This window comes from Trichechus manatus, unplaced genomic scaffold (assembly GCF_000243295.1).
Source record: "Trichechus manatus latirostris isolate Lorelei unplaced genomic scaffold, TriManLat1.0 scaffold00214, whole genome shotgun sequence".
Taxonomy (NCBI): Eukaryota; Metazoa; Chordata; class Mammalia; order Sirenia; family Trichechidae; genus Trichechus; species Trichechus manatus.
Window position 1 is genome coordinate 2,733,429 of NW_004444150.1, and position 24,660 is coordinate 2,758,088.

The following is a 24,660-nucleotide window of genomic DNA, read 5'->3' on the forward strand; positions in this document are numbered from 1 at the left end:
AAGAGAGCAGAGATACATGGGAACCTCATACCACCAAGAAAGCAGTGCTGGGAGCAGAGTGCGTCCTTTGGACCAGAGGTTCCTACGCAGAGAAGCTCCCAGACCAAAGGAAGACCGATGACATGGACTTTCCTCCAGAGCCGACAGAGAAAGCGTTCCCCTGGAGCTGATGCCCGGAATTTGGACTTGTAGCCTATTGGACTGTGAGAGGATAAATTTCTCTTTGTTAACACCATCCACTTGTGGTATTTCTTTTGGAGCAGCACTAGATGACTAAGACATTAGGATTTACAATACATAGGATAATCACATCAGATCACAAAATGAAGAACAACACAATACTGGGAATCATGGCCTAGCCAAGCTGATACACATTTTTTGGGGACACAATTCAATCCATAACACTTGGTGTTCCTTGGCTTGGAGATGCATCATCCCAGTCTCTGCCTCTGTCTTCACACGGTGTTATCCTTGTGTCTGTGTTTCTCCTCATCTTGTTGGATTAGGGCCCATCCTAATGACTTCATCTTAGCTAATTACATCTGCAATGACCCGATTTTAAAATAAGGTCACATTCATAGGCACCAGAGGCTAGGACTTCAACTAATCTTTTGGGGGGACACAATTCAACCCATAACAGAGTCCCAGAAGAAGAACAAAGAAAGAATGGGACAGAAAAAGTATTGGAGAAAGAGTGGCCGAGGACTTCCTAAGTTCTGAAACCACTAGATAAAAGTACAAAATGTTGTTAAGAAAAATTTAAAAAGACCTAAATAAATGACAGTATATACCATGTTCTTGGATTGGAAGATATTATTGTTAAGATGTCAGTTCTCCCCAAATTAAACTGTAGATTCAATACATTTACTATTATACTACTAGCAGAATTTCTTTCTTTTTCAAGGAAATTGACAAGATGATTCTCAATTTTAGATGGAAATGCAAAGGACTACAGAAACATCTAAATAGTCTTGGAAAAGAACAAAAATAGAGGATCTACACTATTTTATTACAAGACTTTGTATAAAACTAAAGTAATAAAGATAGAGCTATTGGCCCAAGGATTGACAAAGAGATTGATGATACAGAATACAGAATTCCAAAGTAGACCTACACTTATAGGGTCAAATTATTTTTTCAAAGGGGTTCAGGCTATCCAATGGTTTTCAGTAAATTGATCTGGATATCTGGATATCCCTGTGGATAGAGGGGTGAGCCTCAACTCCTACCTCACACCACACATAAACATTAATTTGAGTTGGATCAGAGATTTAAATGTAAAAGCTAAAACTATTCAGCTTTTAGGAAAAAAAAAGGAGAAAATATTTTGTGACCCAGATGAAAGCAAAGATTTTATAGACAGGGCACAGAGATATCTTAGAGATGACAGAGGACATGATAGACAAAATTGTGATAAATTAGACTTCATCAGAATTCAGCATGAATGCTTATCACAAGACATCATTAAGAAAATAGCTAAGCCAGAGACTGGAAAAAAAATTCACAAAACATCTGACAAAGGACTTGTATCCATAATATATAAAGAACTCTTAGAACTCAATAAGAAGACAGAAAACCAGTTTTTAAAAATGGGTGAAAGTATTGAACGGATCTTTCACGAAAGAAGACATACAGATGTCTAGTAAGCACGTGGAAAAGTCCTAGCATCACGAGTCATCAGGGAAAGGCAAATTAAAACCACAGAAAAGGACATCATGTTTGGTCCATGAAAATGAGGGAAACCCTCAGTGAGGTGGGTTGACACAATAGCCACAAGAATGGACTCAGACCATTGAGAAGGTGGATGATCGTGAAGGTGGTGCAGTACCGGGCAATGTGTTGTTATGTTGTGTATGGGTCTCCATGAGTTGGAGCTGCCTTGATGGCAACTCACAGCAATAATATCTCACTGCATACCTACTGTAGGTTAAAGTTAAAAAAATCAAAACAGAATTGGCAACAACAGGAGCTGAAGAGGGTGTGGTGTAGCTTGAACCCATGCACACTGCTGGTGGGAATAGAAAATGGGGCACCTGCTTTGGGAACACACTTACCACTTTCTCATGAAATGAAGTAGATGCCTCCTTTTGACCCAGCAGTTCCACTCCAGATATTTCACCCAAAGAAACGAAAGCGTATGTCCACAAAAAGACTTCAATGCACTTAGCGCCGTTCATTCATGGTAACAAAAACCTGGAAGCCACCCAAATGTCCATTGGAAGGAGAATGGATGGCAATTGTGCGTGGCGTATTCCCACGTGGACTAGCGCTCGGCAGTCATAAGCCACGGATAGAGACACAGTGTGGACGGGTCTCAGAGGTGTGATGTGGAGGACAGGAAACCAATACCCAAGAGTACAAGGACAGGAGGTTCTAGAACAGACAAAGCCTGTCTAGGGTAAGAAACAAGGGCTGGGGGTAGGGATTGACCAGGAAGGGGCCTGGAGGAACTTTCTGGGGAGATGAACCTGCTCTGTAATTTGAGGAGGGGGTGAGTACACAGCTTATCCACTTGTCAAAATTGCGCAGCTCTGGTAGTACGTTTTGACCCATGTTAATCTTTGCAGCAAACTTGTGAAAAACCCATGTAAGGCATTTAGCCCCGTGCTTGGCACACAGTAGGTGCTCAGTCAATGCAGGTGTATACCTAGAGATGGGAGTCAGTCCCGACTTAGAGACGGGCCAGGAGGAGCACGATGGGGCAGGGACCACCACTTGGGGCGTCTGCTCCAAGACCCAGCAGTCCCCATGGGCTCTGCAGCATCTCAGTCCCACCTGCTGCAGGGCGCTTCTAGGCCACTGCAGCCCTCACGGTCCCCTTCCTCTGCAGAATGGCTGCCATGCTGTTTGGGCTCATAATGGGGCTGGACGCCCCCTCTACCTCAAGATGAACAGGCACCCCGCTGTCCTGACGCCAAGCTCGGCACATCACTGAGTCCTACCTGAGAGTGTGGGGGCTGGGACGCAGCGAAACAAGAACATGGTCCCCGAAACAAGAACATGGTCCCCGTGAGATCTCAAGTGAGCCCCAGGCTCTCGGCAGGGGGAGCCCATTGGCTCTCCAGGGCTGTTTTTTTGTTAGGGGTGGAGCTGCACAGAGGTCTCTGTTGAGAGGGTCCTGAGCTGGGAGGGCGGAGTCCTGGGGTTGGTTAGTGACCACTGTGGCTTGAGGAAGCGGCCTCCTGAGTTGGCCCATCCCTGCTCCCAGACCTCGAAGCTCTGTGCAGGCTACTTTCAGCTGTTTGTATTCGTTTCATTGACTCTGAATGTCTAAGAATCAGGGCGCCCCACTTTCTTCCACACTCCCCTCCTGTCAAAGCAAAGCCCACGTCCCTCTCTAGACACATGGACGGCCTCACTGGCCTCTCGAGTGTGTATCTGAGCACTTGGAAGTTTCCCTCCCTGTCCCCCTCGGTTCCACACCGTCAGAACTGCCGACAGGGGCTTTGTCTCCAGCCTCGCTCTGTTGCACGACAGAAGTTGGGGGGGCCAAAACCTGCTGACAAGCGCCTCTGCTGTGACGTGTGTGGTCCCTGGAGCCTGGTGGGCGAAGCAGAGGGGCACCCTCTGGGGACAGCATTTGGGGAAGCAGGGAGGCCTGGTGTGTGTCACCACGAGTGACTGGTCCCAGGACGATTGTCCAGACCGTCTGGGGAGACAGGCCTTCGGGACGAGTTACTGAGAAAATCCACGAGTCAGAAACATCCTTCTCTGCTTCACGTTTGTTCCAGGAAACCTCTGTCCCCAGAGTAGGGCTCACCCCACTCTGGGTGGGCTTTGCTCACCATTTCGGTTCTCATGGACACACCGACGTTCAGACAGACTCCTTACAGTGGAGGGCAGGTGGGGGGAGGCGAGAAAGAGTAACTTTGGCCATGGCTGTGCACCCCCTAGCCAGGTCCTTAGCCCCAGCCTGTTTGTCTTTCACCTGTAAAGCGGCCTCAGTGCCATCTACCAGGCAGGATCTTCTGCGGCCGAGAAGAGTGAACGTTTAGAAGCCAGGGTTTCGCACCCACAAGGGGTTCACAGGTGGTGGATGGCTGTTCACAGAGCATATTAGCCTCGTGTCTCAGCACGGGGTCATCGGTCCCGGCCGGCATTTCTTCTCTGGCCAGCTCTCGGCTTCCTCACACCTATAGTGGACTGCCTAGGTGGTGCAGGCGGGTAAGCGCTCGACTACGGGCCGAAGGGTTGATGGTTGAAACCCATCCAGAGGTGCTTCGGAAGACGGGCCTGGGATCTGCTTCCGAAAGCTCACAGCCTTGCAAACCCAGTGGAGCAGTTCTGCTCTGCACACACGGGGTCGCCAAGAGTCGGAGGGGACTTCATGGGCGCTAACAACAACAACGACCGACCTGCAGTGGAGTAAGAATAAAATGAGACACGAGCAGCAGTGCCCGGGGCCTGCCTCTACAGACACACGGCGCTGGTGGATTTTGGCAGACCCTCCCCGATTAGGTTTTTCTTACATAATGTTGACAAGCTTCTGTGTTCGGGAACATTCTCTCCTTCCTATCTGTCTTGACAGCCCCATTGACTGGCCATGAGAAGGTGCCTGTTCGGGCAGGGTCTCCTTCCTGGGCCTTCAGCGTGTGTCCCCAGCATTGACTACCGAGCCAGAGAAGTTGGGGTGTTATCACGTTGGGGTATCCAAACACACATAGCTCTCAGGCAGAGCTGGAGGTGGTGGTCTCGGCACACCACCTGATTCAACGCACAGGGCCCCAGGGGTGGTGCTTACACCCATTGTACAGGAGACTGAAGCTGAGCTGCGTGTGGCTTCACGCAGCCCCAGAGCCTGGGCTCTGCCCCGTGCCGCCGCCTCCTGCCGCCCGCCTCTGCTGGTTCTCCTTGGAGACCTGCCCGGCTGCGGCTCCCCGTCCAGGGCGGCCAGCCTCCTCCCCTCTAACTGCTTCCCTCCTGCCACAGTGAGCACGACCTGGGGGAGGACATCTATGACTGTGTCCCGTGTGAGGATGAAGGGGACGACATCTACGAGGACATCATCAAGGTGGAGGTGCAGCAGCCTATGGTAAGTGCCCACCGGGCCCCACCCTGCACCTGCGGGGTGTTCGGACCGCCAGGGGCAGCCTGGCTCTGTGGGCAAGCCACCCCATCGGCCCTTCCATCCCCCACGGGTGTTCCTCTACAGCACGTTCTGGAAACCCTGCCCTGGTCCCAGCCTGCTGGGCGCTTCTTTCCTATTGGAACTCTGTAAGGTGACCCGGAGGTGACATTGTTGGCATTGAGACCTTCCAGAACGTGTCCCGTGGGATATTCTGCTCTGAAGGGTGTGGAGTGCAGGGTTCTGAGTCCCTCCTGCCTCACACAGGCGCTCTGAGCTGGGTCGCACACGGCGCACGCCGCCTTCTCCCTTTGTGCGGGAGCCAGGAGACGAGAAGGCTCAATTAGCCAGCTGTGCGCCTTTTATGTGGCGGGGATATTTATTTCCGAGTGGGCGCTGGCTAATAATCTCTCCGTTGCCTGTTTGCGCCAACGCAGGTTTATTGCTGGCAGCTGCTGTGAGGGGGGGCTTGCGGGCGGGTAGGAGGTGGGGCTGGGGGACAGGCTGCAGCCCCTCTCTCCGCGATGGCACGCTAGGTATCCAGGGTTGGCCGGGGTCCCCGGGCGGCCGTGTGGGCCCTGGTGCCACTTGCTTTCACTGGAGGAAATGGGAAGCTCCTCAAAAAGCAACCTTCGGGGTTTTCCTTCTGTGTGGTAGAGCCAGTCGGCGGTGGGGAAGCAAAGAATTGGGGAGAACACCCCCTGGGGGGGCCTTTCCAGGAGCACCTTCTGCCCTGGCAGCTCTGCCAACCCCCAGCGTCGCGCCGGGTGAGAGGAGGGAGGTGCTGCTGGCCTCCCCCAGACTCTGTTCTTAAAAAGCGGTTTCTTGGTTGGCCCCTGAAGGGTCTGGGGTGGTCTTGCTGCAGAGAGGAAGGTCTTTCCTGGAACCAGCAGAGTGCGGCGGGGTGCACTGGGCGGCTCCTCTCCTGATGCTCTGGCCGTTCAGGTAGTGGGGCTGGAAGGCCGAGCCAGCCTGCTGACAGATGTCCCTGCCTGCCCGCCCCAGAGCCGATAGACCCAAGCCCGTTGCCATCAAGTTGACCCCTGGTGCCCCTACGTGTGTCAGAGTAGAACTGTGCTCCACAGGGTTTTCAATGGATGGTTTTTCAGAAGTAGATCTCCAGGTCTTTCTTCCGAGGTGCCTCTGGGTGGACTTGAACCTCCAACCTCCCAGTTGGCAGTGAGCACGTTAACCATTTGTGACACCCGGGGGCTCTTCTGTCGGAGCCTGGGGGATCTTCAGGGTCTGGGGACCCACTGGGACTGGGGCTACTTTATTTCCAAGGCCATCATGAGCTGGGCATCCTGAGAGTGACCGTGAGGTGGGTCAGTGGCCATGAGGATCTTCGGAGGACCCCTGCTCCTTCCCCGCACGCTCTCCCCAGAACCCATCTGTGCCTTCAGAGGCTGGAGCTCACAGTCTGGCCCTGAGCACCCACCAAGGGCCTGGGGTTCATCCCAGAGCCGGCTGTGGTGGGCGGTGGATGGCTTGCATGTCCTGGGGGCACACGGCCCTCCCTGGTCTTTCCCAGTGCAGCATGCCTCTGTCTGCACAGGGCTGTGCATTCCCAGGGTGGCCTTGATGGTGCAGGCAGGCTGGGACCCTGGGTCGGCCAGCGTCCTCACTGAGCTGGCTCATCTGGCTCGATGTCCTTCCTGTCATGTCTGCCATTGTCTGGATGGTCCACGTGGGAGGGGACAGGGACGGGGACGTTTCCAAAGGAAGATACAGCCAGAGGATGCAGGTGCTGCTTTCAGAGTCAGGCGTGGTGGCCCCATGTCCGCACGCTGTTCCTCCGCTCTGCTGAGCCGGCACGTGGACAGGGTGGGGGCCGGATGGGGCTCCTGGTGCTGTTGGGAAGAGCGTGTGGCCTCCGAGCACAGACTGTGGCCACAAGGTCAGCACTAACTGGCTCTCTGTCGTTTCTCCTCCATGCTCTCAGATCAGGTACATGCAGGTGAGTGGCAGGCCTGGAGCAGGTGAGTCCTGCCAGCGCCCTCCTCCGAGGCCTTCCAGGAGGTCCTGGGCCTCTCTGAGTACCCTCAGGGCCCTGTCCCCGGGGAAACGCTGTCATGCACCACCTATCACACCCAGTTTCAGGAGGACTGTGGCCCCCAGTACCCCTCACCCCACCAGTAACTGAGCAGCCCTAGGCTGGGCAGGACCGTGGGCTCGAGAGGGAGACTTGGGGGCGTCTTTTGGCCCTGGCTTCCGACCTGCCCCAGCCCCTGTGTGGGCGCCCCGTCTTGCATACTGCTTGCGAAGCCGAGGCCCCGGGGACCCTCAGGGTGTTTCCTGCAGGGGGGATGGTGTTAGGGCCGAGTGGGTCCAAATGGCACAGGCCACTTGTCAGTGCTGTTCCCCGGAGCCTGCAGGCAGACGTGGCCACCCAGCCTCAGAGAGCTTAAGAGGAGTGTCTGCAATACTTAGGACTGCCTCAAACAGTCTCTCCCCAGCGCTTCACCCCGTTGGGTAACTGGGACCATTCTCAAGGCGATAATCGGTTGTCACTGGGCTGTCCGCTTAGCTGGCGGACATCAGCTCCAGGGCATCTGCCAGCATCGCTAGCTGCACACAGAGAACCTTCCACACACAGTGGGTGCTTTAAGTGTGTAAACCTGCTGTGTACACTGTGGGATCCCAAGCTCCTCCCGGCCAGTGAGGGATTGAGGTTCGGAATTATTTGGGGAGGAGGAGCAAGAAAGAGCCAGGGTTCTAGAAACTTCCATGTCTTCCTTGGTGCTGCCACCAGTCCTCAGGTCCAAGTCACGCCCCCTCCCTGTGCCTCAGTTTCCTCATCTGTAAAACGGACGGGAGAGCGTGGCCCCCAGTCGCCTCTCGTCTCCACCACTCACCCTCGGGTGGCCGAGGCTAGACCCAGGCCAGAGTCCACGTCCTGCCTCGTGGAGTCCTCTCGGGTGTGGTGTGGAGGGACCGGGACCTCGAGTGGAGACTGCAGACACAGCCTGTGGGCAGGCGGGCCCCACTCACACCCCCGTCCCTTCTCCAGAAAATGGGCATGACAGAGGACGACAAGAGGAACTGCTGCTTGCTGGAGATCCAGGAGACCGAGGCCAAGTACTACCGGACCCTCGAGGACATTGAGAAGGTGAGGGTTGTGGACGGGGAGCAGCTGCTCGGGTCGATGCGGGGCTGCGGTGTGCGTCCGAGTGGCCGGCCGCCTGGTCTCCGGGGCACAGTCAGACCTGGACTCGAGGCAGTGGGGACAGATTGGAGGGTGCATTGATCCTCCTGACTTTGCCGTCAGGAACCCCCACCCTACAAGGCAGTCCCCCTGACCTTCCCTGGGCACCCTCGGGCCATCTGCACCCACCCGAGCTGCTGGCTCTAACCAGGCGGCCCCTCCTCGCCTGCCCACCCTGCACCAACCCAAAGGTCCCTTCCCTCTCGAGTCTGCACGCTCATCTCTGCTCCCCCTTCGAGCCTGAACGGGGCCAGGATTTTGGCTTTGTTCCTGTGCACGTGTTCTGGGCCAGGCACGGAGCTCGGCTTCTTTCCCCCCACGTGCCCCTTGGAGCTGGGCGACCACGGGGTGTGCAAGGGGAGTGGGGCACAGTCCGTACCCCAAGGGCCTCTGGAGCCCAGGTGACAGTTTCCACGGGCTCACCTCACCGGGCATCACACCTGAGGCTGGGCCGAGCCCTCCAGACCCCAGTCGGTCTTTGGGTGGCACCCAGGGGTGTAGGCTTGGGCGTTTGGGTGTTGGGTGGGAACTGTGGCCCTGCCACTGTCCCGCATGGGCCCTGGGTGACGCCCTCCCCTCCTGGCCCCAGCCCCCATCCCAAACCGCAGTCACTGTGTGCTCCCCAGGGCTCCCAGCAGGTTTAAGTCTAAAGCCAGGCATGAAGGCCTATGGAGGTGGGTTGATGGCATGGGGGCCTCGAGTGCTTCTGCTGGGCAGAGAGCCGTGCCCACCCCACATTTCTGCCCTGTCCTTACGATTGCTGAGGGCCCAATCCCCCAGAATGCGCACGCCCTCCAGCAAGTGTTGAGCACCGACTGTGTGCAGTGAAAGGCACAGCTGGGCAGCTGGGAATGAGTGTGTCTTACTGGACGCCGGCACCTTGGTGAGCCGCTTGGCCATGGTCAGGCCCTCCAGCCAGTGGCGGCCACGCTGAGATGGTGCAGACGTGACACTGTCTCTCTTCCAGAACTACATGAGCCCACTGAGGCTAGTGCTGAGCCCCGGGGACATGGCAGCCATTTTCACCAACCTGGAGGTGAGTCCCGGCCCCCACCACTGGGATGCCAGCCAGGCCCCCACAATACCGTCCCCTCCCTGGGGTCCATTCCACAGGGTCTGCGACAGGGCGGTCTGTTATGACAGACGGAAGGAGTGCAGCCACCCCTCTCTGGGACCTTAGGAGACAGAGGATGCGGTTTCAGGGGTGGTTGGCGAGGAGCTGCCTGGCAGGCCCGCTTCCGGGGGGCGCACCCCTAAGAGGAGGTACTGGAGGCCCCCAGGGACTGTGGATGGGCTTTCTGCCAGCAGCCTGAGGGACGTGTACCCCTACCCCCTGAGCAGACCACCTCGCCTGCTCCTCGGGCTCTGTGGGAAGGCTTACCTTGACCTAGTCAGTAGGACGGGGTGGTCTGCCATGAGGTTCTAGAAGCTGTGCGTGGGTGGGCTTCCTCCAGAATCTCCCGCTCAGCCTGGCAGCCACAGGATGCCAGCAACTGTCTCCCCAGCCTCACGTCAGCCCGGGGTGGGTGCTGGTCACACTCTCCGGACGAGGCTGACCTGGAGTTCATCCGCCGGGACGGTGGCCGGGACAGAGGACACAGGCAGAAAGGCAGCCAGAGGGCGGCGGGGGAGGCCCGGGTGCTGCCTGCTGGTCACAGTCTGCTCTGAGACGTGAGGAAGCACCCCTCTCAAAGGCCGAGGCCCGACTCTAACAGAGGGACCCCTCCCACTGAGCCCCGAGTCCCTGCCGGGAGCTCTCTGCTCTAGCACACACAGGGAGGGCACAGTCCCAGGGACTGTCTGGGAGCTGCCCGTCCGCTCACCGCTGCCCAGCTCTGGGCAGCACCCACGTGCCCCTGACGGGCTCCTGCGAGCTGTGGACACTCCCAGACCGTGTGATGCTCCTTGAAAGCACTCCTGTCCTCAGTGCACCCACTGGGTAGAGCTCTGTGCTGGATCACGCCCTGGTGTTTATGGTGGTGCGGTGCGCACGCCCGGTGTGGCAGCTCTTCCATAGAAATCCGTCACTGAAACAGCAGAACGTCAGGCTGCATTCTTGCCCTGGGTCCCTGCTGACACGCTGACCGCTCTCCCCAGGAGCTGATCAAGGTGCACCATAGCTTCCTGCGGGCCATCGATCTGTCCATGATGGCGGGGGGCAGCACCCTGGCCAAGGTCTTCCTCGACTTCAAGGAAAGGTGAGTGGTGGGTGGCGCCTTGGTGCCTTGCCCCACACCCCCATCTGTGGCTGGGATCGTCTCGGGATGCACCCTGGCGTAGGACGCAGGGGCCCAGGTGCCTCTGTAGGCCGGGAGTCTGAGCTGTCACTCGTGGTGTCTGCTCACCGCTCCCTCTGGACTCTGTCCTGGCTTCTAAACCCAGGGCACTGGCCCCGCCCTCCCAGGCGCCGTGAGGACAGGCAGGCGGCCCCGCACCGTGAGCTCGGGGGAATGTGCGGCATCCCAGGGACTCCAGCGGCCGCCTGCCTCTGCCCTCCTGGGTGTCTCGGTGTTTGGGTGACATTCACCCCATGTCTGGTCCGGGGGAGTCGGGCCGCCTGGGAGAGGCTCTGCGCCTGTGCGGGCAGGTGGGCTGTGTGTGGCTGTTTCTGAGAAAGGCAGACCCAAGCCCTTCATTACACCTGCAAAGACCCTATTTCTAAACGGGACGGTGGTGTTGGGGACACCGTTCATCCCAGGTCAGGGAGTCTCTGGCTGGTTAGCTGAGTCCTGGGTGACTTCCTGCTGCCCACGAGTCAACGGGGGGGGAGGGGGGTGTGCAGCAGTCTCCATTTGTCTGCTGTGGGCGGGGGGGTGGCAAGAGAGGGCTTGGGGCTCCTTGGCCACCCTTGGACTCATAGAGAAGAGAGTGTGCATTGCCGAGGCCTCCCCGTGGGTTCCAGAGCCTGGCCGCGTGGACTCACTGTGGCACCTGGCCCTGCCGTCACTCACTCGGTGAGTCACCTGCTGAGCCTCAGGCCCTCGTCCTGTGAGTGGCGTTTTGGGAAGGTCAGGTGGGACATGTCCTGTGGTCCCGGCCCCTTTTAGGGCCCTGATGGAGGTTTTGCTTTCTTTCCCTGTGATGGCTCTCCTGCTGGCTAGGAAGGGCTGAGTTTCCCTCCCACCTCCCGCCACTCCTGTGGGGTGCACAGCACCTTCCTGGACACAGGCCTCTCCGCGGGGCATCACGGGTGGGGAGCTGTCCCCCAGACGGGCACACAGGCCGGCACCTCCCTGGACACGGCCTCGCCACAGGGTGTCAGGGATGGGGAGCCATCCCCCAGGTGGGCATGCAGGGCGGCACCTCCCTGGACACGGGCCTCACTGCAGGGTGTCGGGGATGGGGAGCCATCCCCCAGGTGGGGACACAGGGTGGCACCTCCCTGGACACGGAGCTTGCTTCGGGATGTTTGCCTTCATGGCGGCCAGGGAAGGTGAGCCTTCACACTGGCCCAAATGAGCTTGAAGCCCTGGAGTTGTAGAATCTCAGCCTCCCGATGCTGGAAGCTTCCCTGCAGGCCGGCGCTGGGCAGAGTTCTCGGGGTGTCTGGGAAAGTGCCAGCCCCTCAGCCAGGTGTGCAGACCACGGACGACGTGGGGTCCCAGCCTCCAGTGGCACACAGAGCCACGTGTCCTGGGCATCCTGGGTGCTCACCGAGAGCCGGGATATGCTCCCTCAAATGTCACTGCACCCAAACCAGGGCTGCTCTGGAATTCTGGGTTTTCTGGGTGGAAACGTGTTCCGAGCTGCCACCCTGAGCCTTCCAGACCCTGGAACTTCAAGCTGGGAAGACTGTGGGTGTCGTCTCATCCAAACTCTTATTTTGGAGCTGAGGAAACTGAGGCCCCGGGGAGGGGGCCTGCCGAGGGGCCAGTTGTGGGCATACGAGGGCTCCTGGTGCCCAGTCCGCCGTGGTCACCACGAGCCCTGGGTCCTGCAGCAAGAGCCTTGTGCAGTCCTCAGACGAGGCCGCTTTCTCTGAGTGACACTTCCACGGAGTCGAGCCAGCCGCAGGCCCTGCTGCCCGCTCTGGGCAGCTGGCTGGGTGCCTGGGTGCCTGGGTGCCCGGGTGAAGCAGCATTCAGCACTGGGCAGAGAGTGGCCATGAGGTCACTTTGACCGGCTCCCCGGAGGTGAGCCCGGCTGGAGCCAGGCCAGGGCAGCCCCAGACGTCCGTTCCCTGAGTCCCCCGTGCAGGACGGCGCTGGAGTGTCCTGGAAAGGACCCCCAGTCTTAGCGTCAACAAAGCTGGGCCAGTTGCTGGCTGCACCCCTGACTAGCTGGGTGCCTCTGGGCAAACTCCTTGAAGCCTCGGTTTTCCTACCTGAAAAACGGGGCTAATGACGCCGCCTATTTTATAAGTTGTTCTACTACTTGCCTGTGAGTTTGCTGTACGGTGGTGGTTCGTGTGATGCTGGAAGCTAGGCCACCAGTACTGGAAACACCAGCAGGGTCACCCATGGGGGACAAGTCTTATCAGAACTTCCAGAGTAAGACAGACTAGGAAGGAAGGCCTGGTGATCTGCTTCTGCAAATCAGCCAATGAAAAAAAACCCTATGGATCACAACAGAACGTTGTCCAACTCGCCGGCTTTGGATGTCATCAGGAGGGATCAGTCATTGAAGGAGAGCATCTTGTCTGGTGAAGCAGAGGGTCAGGGAGGGTGAGGGAGACCCTCGGTGAGATGGATTGGCTCAGTAGCCACAACAATGGACTGGAACATGCTGGTAATTGTGAAGATGACGCGGGACGGGGCACCATTTTGTTCTGCTGTACACGAGGTTGCCTGGAGCCGGAGCCAGTTCAGTGGTGCTATCTACCTATCAAGTATCTATCTACATGTCATCTATCTACCTATCTACCTATCATCTATCTATCCCTCCATCCTTCTCTATCTACCTATCTGTATCTATCTACCTATCATCTATCCATCCATCCATCCATCCCTCTCTCTCTCTACCTATCTCTCTCTCTCTCTATCCATCTATCATCTATCTGTCTATCCACCTATCCATCTCTCTCTCTTTGTATCTGTATCTGTATCTGTCTGTCTGTCTATCTGTCTGTACCTATCTACCATCTTACGAGTTGCTGTAAAGACTGTAACACCGGGAAACCATCTGCACATAGCGGCCCTGATAAGTGGTGGCTGTTGTCATTGTCACCATCATCCACATGGTCACCCTGCAGTCTCGTCCTCAAGGGTTTGCGCTGAAGCTAGGTGACGAGACTTTAAACGTGGAGTCTCCGGCTCACGGCCCAGGTCCTGAGTGTGCCGGGGGATGGTGCCAGCCCAGCCTGGGGACAAAGGAGAAGGGAGCGGGGCAGAAGAGAGTAGCGCACGCATAGCGCAGGGGTGAGAGTTGGTGTGGCCGTGGTGTCGGGATGAGTGTCCCAGGTGGAGAGCAGGTGCGGATGGAACAACGGGAACCAGAGTGGGGGTGGGTGGGCTTGGTTACAGATGGTGACTGTGCCCCGAGGGTCTTCTCCCACCGGGCTGCCCTCCTCCCCTCGCCCCGTGGCCGCATGGCCACACTCGGTGGTGAGGAGCAGGGAGCCGGGCAGATGTCACCTGTTTGTGAGAGAGAGACGTGGGCCCTGGGTGGGTGGAATGCAGGCAGAGCGTGCTGGCACCACGTGGAAGCCACAAGAAGGGCCACAGCCTCGGGGGTCACCATACCCCGAGATATCGAGGGGCAGGGTGAGTGCCAAGCCAGGTGTGTCCATGCTGTGCCCAGGCCGGTCTGCCCGCCCAGGAGGCGAGGGCCCCCTCTTCAATTTGGCCCCTCTGAGGATGAGGTGGGGTTTGGGAACGCCACCCCTAAACCCAGCTGTGACCTCCTGCTAGCCAGGCAGGGCTTCAGGAAGGGGAGAAGGCAACCACGTGGAGAGAGTGGAAGTACAGCATGCGAATGTGCCAGCAGGCACCGCGGCGGGCAAGGATCCCTCACTGCGTGTTTGCAGCACGGGGCAGGGAGCGAAGGGCTCGCTGCTGCCCCAGGGGTCTTACTGAAGCTGTGATGTGTGTGTGTGCGTGTGTGTGCGTGTGCATGCGTGTGTGCATGTGTGTGCGTCCAGGCTCCTCATTTACGGAGAGTACTGCAGCCACATGGAACACGCCCAGAACACGCTGAACCAGCTCCTGGCCGGCCGCGAGGACTTCAGGCAGAAGGTCGAGGTAATCCGGGGGGCCCCCCCTGGCAGCTCTGGCCTCTGTCTTGCCCCGTAGAGAGGTGGCGAGGGGCGAGATGCTTGAGGCTTGTAGGTGTTTTTAGGTGATGCTTTTTCTCTCTGCATTTCATTGGGGCTGGGGGTGGGGACGAGATGGAGATGCTGTCCCAGGCCGGGGCGCAGCTGCAGCCCGGAGTCGGGTTGAGCTGCGGTCTCTGCAGGGACAAGCCCAAGACCAAATCCAGGCTCAGGGAGGGGCCGGGACCTGGTGTTGGTCCTGATCTGTGTGACCCCAAGGGCCCAGGTGGTGTTTACTGCTAGCTGTGGAGAAGCCCACCCTCACCTGCCCTCACCCCCCGGTCAAGACCTGCTCGACCAGACGTGGGGTTTCCCAGGAGGGCCCTCCAGACCCCCCCACTCATCCCCCCTGTTGGGGAGCCCGTGTGTCCCAGAGGCTCGTGTTTCCATGTTTCATTTTGTCAGCGAAACCTTGCTTTCCGAGGGAAACCTGGTGCTCCACAAAGGGGTGGGGGCTGCTCCCTTGGAGACGCTGATGCCCCCAGGATGTGTACAGGCAGCCGGGGGACGCCTGGTTCCCGAGCACAGCCCCCTCAGTGTGAGCTGGCCTCCCGCCCTGCCCCCACCTGCTGAGACCTCCCCCACCCCCGCCTGCGGTGTCCCCCATCCTCTGCACATGCCTCACTGGGGAGGGGGCCCAGGAGCCTGGCATCCTGTGCTCAAGGCCTGGGTTTCCTCCCAGGCTGGGGACGGGGTGGACAGGTGGGGACGGGGCTCCCCAGGCAGGGGCAGAGCTTCTGGCAGTGGGAACGGAGCTTACAGCTGAGCCTCTTCACGCCGTCCCCCTCGCTGCCCCAGGAGTGCACGCTGAAGGTCCAGGACGGCAAGTTCAAGCTGCAGGACCTGCTCGTGGTGCCCATGCAGAGGGTGCTCAAGTACCACCTCCTCCTGAAGGTGAGCCCACTCGGCTGGCAGCTTCCAGGGGACGTGAGGTGTAGGCTAAGGACGGAGGTGCCTAGCCCAGGGTCTTTGCTCCACAAATACCGGGCGTGATTATCATCGTGAAGACACGCAGGAGAGTTATGAATAAGAACAACAGCTAGATGGAAAGCAGAGAGGGTACAAACAGTCCTCAGCCCAGGGAGTAACTCAGTGGCTGGTTCTGCACCCTTGGCTGGTCTCTGAGCCTCCTGGCGGCCATGGCAGGAAGGGAAATAGGACGGGCCCTGGACGAGATGCAGAACGAGGCACTAGTGGATCCGCCAGTGACCTGGTGACACAGCCCCTTCCTTTGTGCCCCATCACATCCCTTGAGGGTAATTTTGTTGCCCCCCCAATCAGCCATAAGATTTGAGGACACCCCTGCTGCAGAGTGGTCCCTCCTGTCTGCTGGAGCTGGGCGGCCAGGTGATCCAGCTCCTGGGGGGCTTTGTCTCAAGGACACAGGTCTGGGCAGGGGACAGAGGCCGGGCCCCCTGACTGAGTGCTGACACACGCCCCACCCATCGCCCTTCCAGGAACTCCTAAGCCATTCCACCGACCGGCCTGAGAGACAGCAGCTCAAAGAAGCCCTGGAGGCCATGCAGGTGGGCGGGTAGACCAAGGCACGGAGGGGCGGGCAGACCGAGGCACGGAGGGGTGGGCAGGTGGGCCACGGTGCCGAGGGGCAGGCGGGCCGAGGTCCGGAGGAGCTCACTTAAGCATCATACCTGTGTTCTTTGACTTGCCAAGCAAGGAGCAAGAGGGCTGGTCAGACCCCACCCGCTGTTTCCCTGGGATTGCAGGGGTGGCAGGAGGACCGAGACCCACCCAAGGTGGCCGTGTCGAGTAGAGGGCAGTAGGCCACAGGCTCGCCCCATGTCCGACTCCAATTTTGCTGACCCCCCCCTCCCCCCCGCCAACTCCCCAGGTCCCTGACACTCGACAGCAGTCCTGAGCTGTCTGGCTCGGGGCTCCCACTTCCCAGGCCTGGGATTCTGCTTCTGAAGTGCCCATCCCCACCCACTCCCGTGGCCACTGCCTGGGCTGCCCCCATCCTTCTCCGGTAGCAGAGCGAGGCCCCCAGCCTGCCGCTCCTCCCTCACGTGTCCGTCCCGTCTGTTAAGCTCCCTGAGGGACTGCTCAGCTCCCATCACTCCCCTGCTGAAACACCCCGTGGCTCCTCGCTGCCGCGTGGTCCACGCCCCAAGTCCATGTGTGTGGCCTTGCCTTTCACACTCCCAGCCCCCGGCCGACCAGGTGGCCCTGGGCCCCTGTGATGGAGCAGTTTCCCCAGAGTGTAACTTGTGGGGTCCCACAAAGACCTCCGTGACTTCCAGGCATGCCCTCAACAACTCTGAGAACCGTCGAGTCAGATCCCAAGACTTTAGAGACAGAGAGGATTGTGAAAGTCTTGTGATGCATTCCCAACATAATGTGGGAAATCACTTGCATAGATTGTCATTCTACTTTGGCTTGACTCCCCCTAGGGACGGAGAGCTCACTCCTTGTACGGCGGGGCCTCCCTTCATTGGCCGCTGTGCATCTATGGACCTGAGATCATCTCTATGGGACTTGTGATCATGGATCTGAGCCCCATAAACTGACCCTAGTCCTGCTTGGGAGCCCTGGTGGCCCAGTGATTAAGAGCTCGGCTGCTAACCAGAAGGTCGGCAGTTCGAATCTACTAACTGCTCCTTAGAAACCCTATGGGGCAGTTCTCCTCTGTCCTGTAGGGTTGCTACGAGTCGGAATAGACTTGATGGCAATGGGTTTAGTCTGCCTGGTATCAGAGCTCGGAGATTGCTCCACCCACTTGCCCAGCCAACCCCGTGAGGTCCTGCTACCTCCAGACTCTGGGCTGGTGCACCACTGCGCCCGACTGAGTAGACAGCTGGCTCAGGGCCCACGGCCTGTAACGTTTCTGCCCTTGGGTCCTGGTCCCTGGGAAGTTAGTCCTCGTTAAAGACCAGTTACTGAGAAAACAGAACGCCCTCTAGGGAAGGTGACGCTTCAGCGCTGCCAGTGATGAGAGACTGGGGGCCGGGCCAGGGCAGGGGGTGCCAGAGGGGAGGCCGGAGACCAGGCAAAGGCGGGGGATGCGGAGGGGAGGCCAGAACCTTCTGCAGGAGCTCAGCCTGGCTCTGGGCCATTGTTAGCATTTCGGGGAATTCCACCTGGAAAACCCTCTGCGAGGCAGCCTGGTCCTCCCAGTGGGCAGGGTTCAGCCGGCCTGCTTGGGTCTCCTGAAGAGAAGTTGGGTCCCTGCCCAGCTCCTCCGGCCCTGGGCGCCCTGTCCAGCTGCTCCGCGCTTTCCAAGAGAATGCTCCCTCTGACTTGCAAGTGGGCACTGCCCCCCGGTGGCCGGCCCGGGGATTGCAGCGTGGTGGGTGTACGTTGGGCAAACCCAACCCCTGCATGACAGGTAGGGGGTGCAGCCCCAGGCCCGATGGGAGCACAGACCTGGGCTCACGTGGGAGGTGGGGAGCACAGACCCAGCCCGCACTGCACAGGAAGTGGGAGGCACGCCGACATAGCCCCTACACAGATGCACACAGCGACCTCTCATTTTGCTGAGGCTCCCGGGGAGGCGCCGACTTGCCGCGGTCCCACTTCTCAAGAACTGAAACGTGGGCTTCCCTGAATCTACTTGTCTGCTCCGTGGCTGCTCGGCCATCCAGGGCTCTTTCTGTTTTAACATGGGCGCCATCGCAGGACTTGGCAGGAAAGAGCTGGGGTCAGGAGGGTGGGGTCTGCTCACGGGCCCCGGCTCGCCGCTCCACCTTCCCTGGCCTCGGTCTCCTCCCGTGCACGTGGGTGCGTGTCTCACCCCACCCCGTCCTCCTCCTACGGAGGGTCGGGCACCTCTAACGGGACACCAGAGGGGGCTTTGCATGACGTCCTGCCCTGGAGCCGGTGCAGGACCTGCTAACCCCTGCTCTGTTGTCTTCAAGGACCTGGCCATGTACATCAACGAGGTCAAGCGGGACAAGGAGACCTTGAAGAAAATCAGCGAGTTCCAGAGCTCCATCGAGAACCTGGTGAGTGCGTGGCTCTGCAGATGAGCGCGGACGCTCGACGGCCGTCTCTTGACAAGACAGTTACTGTCACAGGCCCAACGCCAGTGATGGGTCGGGGCGTCCTCTGTCCCCGAGTGTGGAGGGGACACCCCAGCAGCGTCTGGGGCTGGTCCCATTGCCGACTGCCTGGGTCAGAACCCTCTCACTCAACCGACGTGTCCCGCCCCGCAGGGAGGAAGGCCCGGTTGTCGGTGGGGATGCCTAGTGGACGAGGCAAGAACAGCACTAATCACCTGGTCTCCTGGTTCTCCTCCCTGGCCCAGGACAGTGGGCTCTCTCGGGTCCAAGGGGAGGGATCAGGCTCCTCCCGGCCCCCCTGCTTCACCCTCATCTTCACCATCCCTGAGAGAGGATGTGGTCCCAGGTGGGCGGGGCCCAGCAGTCGTCCTTCCCCTGCCTGAGGGTCCCCCTCGGGGTTCCCTATCTCCATCAGACAGGGCTGCTCCTCCCGGACCCTCTCCCCGGCCTGGCGTCGGGCCGGCCGCCGTGTTCTCCTCTAGCGGAGGAGACTGGCCGTCCAGGAAGCTCGTGGGCCAGCTGTGCCAACCACCACTGACTCCACTCGGGTGGTTAAAGCAGGTCTCTCGGCCTCAGAGCCACTGACATTTGGGGGCAGACGTTTCTAGGCCATGGGGGCCGTCCTGTGCATTAAAGGCTGCTGAGCAGCATCCCTGGCCTCCCCACTAGATACCAGTGGTACTTCCCTCCCACAGTGGTCACGACCAGAATGTCTCCAGACAAAGTGTGCCCTGGGGACTAACGTCACCCTGGTGGAGAAGCACTGGCTTCAGCACAAGCATCTTCGCCCCCTGACCCCTGGCAGGCCCAGGTGAGGCCCTGTGGAGGGAGACCCGATACAGGAGCCTTGGTGGAGGAAAACCCCGGGGGCCCGGCCACCCTGGCTGCCCCCTCCTCACCCAGCCAGGGTCACACGCTCAAGACAGGGTGAAGAACCAGTCCCAGCAAGCATCGTGTGACACGGAAAATGTTCACGATGTGTCGTCAGTCACAGGAAGAAAAGAAGTGACCAAGTGGGATTAGGATACGAACCCAGCTGACTTTTTAGAAAGAAAAAGAATGTCCGAGACATTGGTGGCTCCGTGGTAGAATTCTCACCTTCCAGGCAGGAGACCCAGGTTCCATTTCCAGCCAGTGCACTTCAAGCACAGCCACCGCCCATCTGTCAGTGGAGGCTTGTGTGTGGCTATGATGCTGAACAGGTTTCAGCAGAGCTTCCAGACTAAGACTAGGAAGAAAGACCTGGCAATCTACTTCCAAAAACCAGACAGTGAAAACCCTATGGAGCACAGGGGTCCAGTCTCGTTGTGCATGGGGTCGCCATGAGTCGGGGGCCAGCCTGACGCAGTGAACAGCACAAGAATGTCTGCGTGTGAAGGGGAGAAAGAATGGACATGCCCCAAACTGTTAACAATCGTCACAGTGCCGTGCGGGCCTGGGCACTGACGTGGCTGCCCTCGTCTGTCATCAGGGTTTTCTACACGCTGCACAATGGGCTGGTGTTACTTTTGTAACATGAAAGGTTTCTCTTTTTAAGGTTTTATGCGCGAGTAACACTTGTTTGCTAAGTGACAGCAGTCATGCAGCGACGGTCGGCAGCCATCGGGCTTTCCTGAGGCCTGGGCTCGGGGTTCAGCCCTGGCCTTATCTCCTTCAGTCCACTTCTGACCAAAGGAGGTCAGTGTCTTTACTTTCTGCACTTCAGAGATGAGAAATGGAGGCCTGCGCTGTGTGACGCCTGAGCTGTGCTCTTGCCTGTCGCACTCAGAAGCTTCTGGAAACTTGGAAGAAGGCGCTGATAACCATCTGTCACAGCACCTCCCACTCACAGCCCTGGGGAGTCTTGGTGTGTCCCTGCGATCCTTTCCCTGTTTGTAGATTTCTCCTTGACTCCATCTACGTCGTTAAGATCGACTCTACTTTGAAGAGGCAGCTCTTCCCAAATCATCTTTGAGTGCCTTCCAACGTTGGGGGCTCATCTTCCGGCACCATATCAGACAGTGTTCCCCTGCTATTCGTAAGGTTTTCACTGGCTGATTCTTTTCAGAAGTAGACTGCCGAGTCCTTCTTCCTAGTCTGACTTAGTCTGGAAGCTCAGCTGAAACCTGTCCACCATGGGTGACCCTGCTGGTATTTGAATACCAATGGCATAGCTTCCAGCATCACAGCAACACGCAAGCCCCCACAGCAGGACAAACTGACAGACGCCTGGATGGAGTCAAGCTTTCAAGACCTTCATTTGCTGATCTGGTAGAACTCAGAGTGAGAAGAAACAGCTGCAAACATCTGTTAATAATTGGAACATGGAACGTACAAAGTATGAATCTGGGAAAATTGGAAATCTTCAAAAATGAAATGGAATGCATAAACAAAGATATCCTAGGCATTAGTGAGCTCAAATGGACTGGTATTGGCCATTTTGAATCCGACGCTCATATGGTCTACTGTGCCGGGAATGACAAATTGAAAAGGACTGGCGTTGCATCATCGTCAGAAAGAACATTTCAAGATCTATCCTGAAGTACAGTGCTGTCAGTGATAAGATAATATCCATACACCTACATGGAAGACCAGTTAATACGACTATTATTCAAATTTATGCAGCAACCACTAAGGCCAAAGATGAAGGAGTTGAAGATTTTTGCCAACTTCTGCAGTCTGAAATTGATCGAACATGCAATCAGGATGTATTGATAATGACTGGTGATTGGAATGCAAAAGTTGGAAATAAAGAAGAAGGATCCATAGTTGGAAAATATGACCTTGGTGATAGAAACAATGCCTGAGATCGCATGCTAGAGTTTTGCAAGACCAATGACTTCTTCATCGCAAATACATTTTTTCACCAACATAAACAGCGACTATCCACGTGGACCTTGGCGGGTGGAATACACAGGAATCTAATCGACTATATCTGTGGAAAGAGACGATGGAAAAGCTTAATATTATTAGTCAGAACAAGGCCAGGGACCGACTGCAGAACAGACCATTAATTGCTCATATGCAAGTTCAAACTGAAGCTGAAGAAAATTAGAACAAGTCCACGAGAGCCAGAGTATGACCTTGAGTATATCCCACCTGAATTTAGAGACCATCTCAAAAACAGATGTGAAGCATTAAACACTAATGACCAAAGACCAGACGAGTTGTGGAATGACATCAAGGACATCATACATGAAGAAAGCAAGAGGTCATTAAAAAGACAGGAAAGAAAAGACCCAAATGGATGTCAGAAGAGACTCTGAAAGTTGCTCTTGAACGTCAAGTAGCTAAAGCAAAAGGAAGAAATGATGAAGTAAAAGAGCTGAACAGAAGAGCAGAAGATTTCAGAGGGTGGCTCGAGAAGACAAAATAAAGTATTATGATGACATGTGCAAAGAGCTAGAGATAGAAAACCAAAAGGGAAGAACACGCTTGGCATTTCTCAAGCTGAAAGAACTGAAGAAAAAATTCAAGACTTGAGTTGCAATATTGAAGGATTCTACTGGGAAAATATTAAATGACACAGGAAGCATAAAAAGAAGATGGAAGGAATACACAGAGTCATTGTAACAAAAAGAATTGGTATCAGATGTTCAGTCAGTTTCAGGAGGTAGCATATGATCAGGAACCGATGGTACTGAAGGAAGAGGTCCAAGCTGCACTGAAGGCATTGTCGAAAAGCAAGGCTCCAGGGATTGACAGAATACCAATTGAGATGTTCCAACAAACGGATGCAGTGCTGGACGTACTCACTTGACTATGCCAAGAAATTTGGAAGACAGCTACCAGGCCAACCAACTGGAAGAGATCCATATTTATGCCTATTCTCAAGAAAGGTGATCCAATGGAATGCGGAAATTATCGAACAATATCATTAATATCACACACAAGTAAAATTTTGCTGAAGATCTTTCAAAAGCGGCCGTAGCAGTACATTAACAGGGAACTACCAGAAATTCAGGCCGGATTCAGAAGAGGACATGGAACCAGGAATATCACTGCTGATGTCAGGTGGATCCTGGCTGAAAGCAGAGAATACCAGAAAGATGTTTACCTGTGTTTTATTGACTATGCAATGTGTGGATCATAACAAATTATGGATAACATTGCGAAGAATGGGAATTCCAGAACACTTAATTGTGCTCATAAGGAACTTGTACATAGATCAAGAGACAGTCGTTCAAACAGAACACAAGGGAATACTGCGTGGTTTAAAGTCAGGAAAGGTGTGCATAAGGGTTGTATCCTTTCACCGTAGTTATTCAGTCTGTGTGCTCAGCAAATAATCCGAGAAGCTCCACTATGTGAAGAAGAGCGGGCCATCAGGATCGGAGGAAGACTCATTAACCACTTGTGTTATGCAGATGACACAACCTTGCTTGATGAAAGTGAAGAGGACTTGAAGCAGTTACTGATGAAGATCAAAGACCACAGCCTTCAGTGTGGATTACACCTCAACATAAAGAAAACAAAAATCCTCACAACTGGACCAATAAGCAACATCATGATAAATGCAGAAAAGATTGACGTTGTCAAAGATTTCATTTTACTTGGATCCACAATCAACACCCATGGAAGCAGCAGTCAAGAAACCAAAAGATGCATTGCACTGGGCAAATCCACTGCAAAAGACCTCTTTAAAGGGTTGAAAAGCAAAGATGTCACCTTGAGGTCTAAGGTGCACCTGACCCAAGTCATGGTGTTTTCAGTTGCCTCGTATACGAGCAAAAGCTGGACAATGAATAAGGAAGACCAAGGAAGAATCGATGCCTTTGAGTTGTGGTGTTGGAGAAGAATATTGAATATACCATGGACTGCCAAAAGAACAAACAAATCTGTCCTGGAAGAAGCAAAGATGGCCAGACTTCGTCTCATATACTTTGTACATGTTGTCATCAGGAGGGATCAGTCCCCGGAGAAGGACATCATGCTTGGTAAAGTAGAGGGTCAACGAAAAAGAGAAAGACCCTCAATGAGATGGATTGACACAGTGGCTACAACAATGGGCTCAAGCATAACAACAATTGTGTGGATGGCGCAGGACCCAGCAGTGTTTCGTTCTGTTGTACATAGGGTCGCTATGAGATAGTACCAGCTCGACAGCACCTAACAACAGCAACAGACTTCTCTTTTGGAAGCCACTCAGGGAAGCTGTCAAGTGAAGCTCTGTTTGAATCAGATCATAGCAGTGGAAGATCAGACCAAACGAGAAACAAAAATGAAGTCTCAGCAAGCCAGAGGCGGCCGGGCGCGGAGCCTGTCCTATGGATGATGAACCACTGGCCTCCCTCTGTCTGAGAAGCGCTGTTTGTTCTCTCCTCTGGCTTCTCGGCTGGCGCCTGGCTTTTCCTGCAGGCCCTGCTCGATGCACACAACAGGGGCCTTTTAACAGGATGCACGCCATCAATCGCTCTTTGTCCCCATGTGCTGGGGGAACGGGCTGGGCCGGGGGTGGGCGACAGGAGGCCCTGGGCCCAGTTCCAGTCCCACCTTTTGCACCCCTTTGTCCGAAGAACCAGCCAGAAACCACTGGGCTCACTTCCTTTCGCTGCTGCCTTTGGTGTCTATGGGAGGTACCCCCAGGACGAGCACCCATCCGCCCACCCTATGTAGGTGGCAGGAGGACAGGGGTTGCCAGCACGGGCTCACAGTGTCTTTGTTTCCCAGCAAGTGAAACTGGAGGAGTTTGGGAGGCCGAAGATAGACGGCGAGTTGAAAGTCCGCTCCATAGTGAACCACACCAAGCAGGACAGGTGAGCAGGGCCTGCGCTGGGTGGGACCCCACAGCGGGCTGGCACTGCGTGCAGGGAACCCCACTCCCGAGCAAGCCTGGAAACGGGCCTTCCTGTGACAGGAGCGGCCTTGGGCTGGCTGTTTTGTTCAGCTCTAATTGCTTCCTTCCTCCTCGGGGAGAGCGGCCGCGAGCTGTCCCCAGTGGCTGTCATGCCCACGGCCGGCACTGGGCTGGGCTGGGGGGGCAGCCAAAGGCAGCGACCGGCATCCCGCCTGCGTGCTCAGTCTACTGCGCCTGTACCACCCAGAGCCGGCCATGAGCCTTCTGTGGACGGCTGTGGGGAGGGGGCGAGCCGGGGTTCACGGGCGGTGGTCGGGGAGGGGGCGAGCCGGGGTTCACGGGCGGTGG

General features: G+C 56.6%; 1 protein-coding gene across 1 annotated transcript in view; it reads left to right on the forward strand.

The window, feature by feature from the left end:
* The window catches only part of VAV2 (vav guanine nucleotide exchange factor 2), a 193,754-nt gene that overhangs the window by 139,328 nt on the left and 29,766 nt on the right, over positions 1 to 24,660 (forward strand). Inside the window, exons 5-13 of the mRNA XM_004388665.2 lie at positions 4,930 to 5,032; positions 8,076 to 8,174; positions 9,238 to 9,306; positions 10,368 to 10,468; positions 14,350 to 14,449; positions 15,319 to 15,414; positions 15,978 to 16,046; positions 18,393 to 18,479; positions 24,186 to 24,271. Of these exons, the coding sequence (XP_004388722.1) occupies positions 4,930 to 5,032; positions 8,076 to 8,174; positions 9,238 to 9,306; positions 10,368 to 10,468; positions 14,350 to 14,449; positions 15,319 to 15,414; positions 15,978 to 16,046; positions 18,393 to 18,479; positions 24,186 to 24,271 (810 nt within the window). The remainder of the gene's footprint in view (positions 1 to 4,929; positions 5,033 to 8,075; positions 8,175 to 9,237; positions 9,307 to 10,367; positions 10,469 to 14,349; positions 14,450 to 15,318; positions 15,415 to 15,977; positions 16,047 to 18,392; positions 18,480 to 24,185; positions 24,272 to 24,660) is intronic.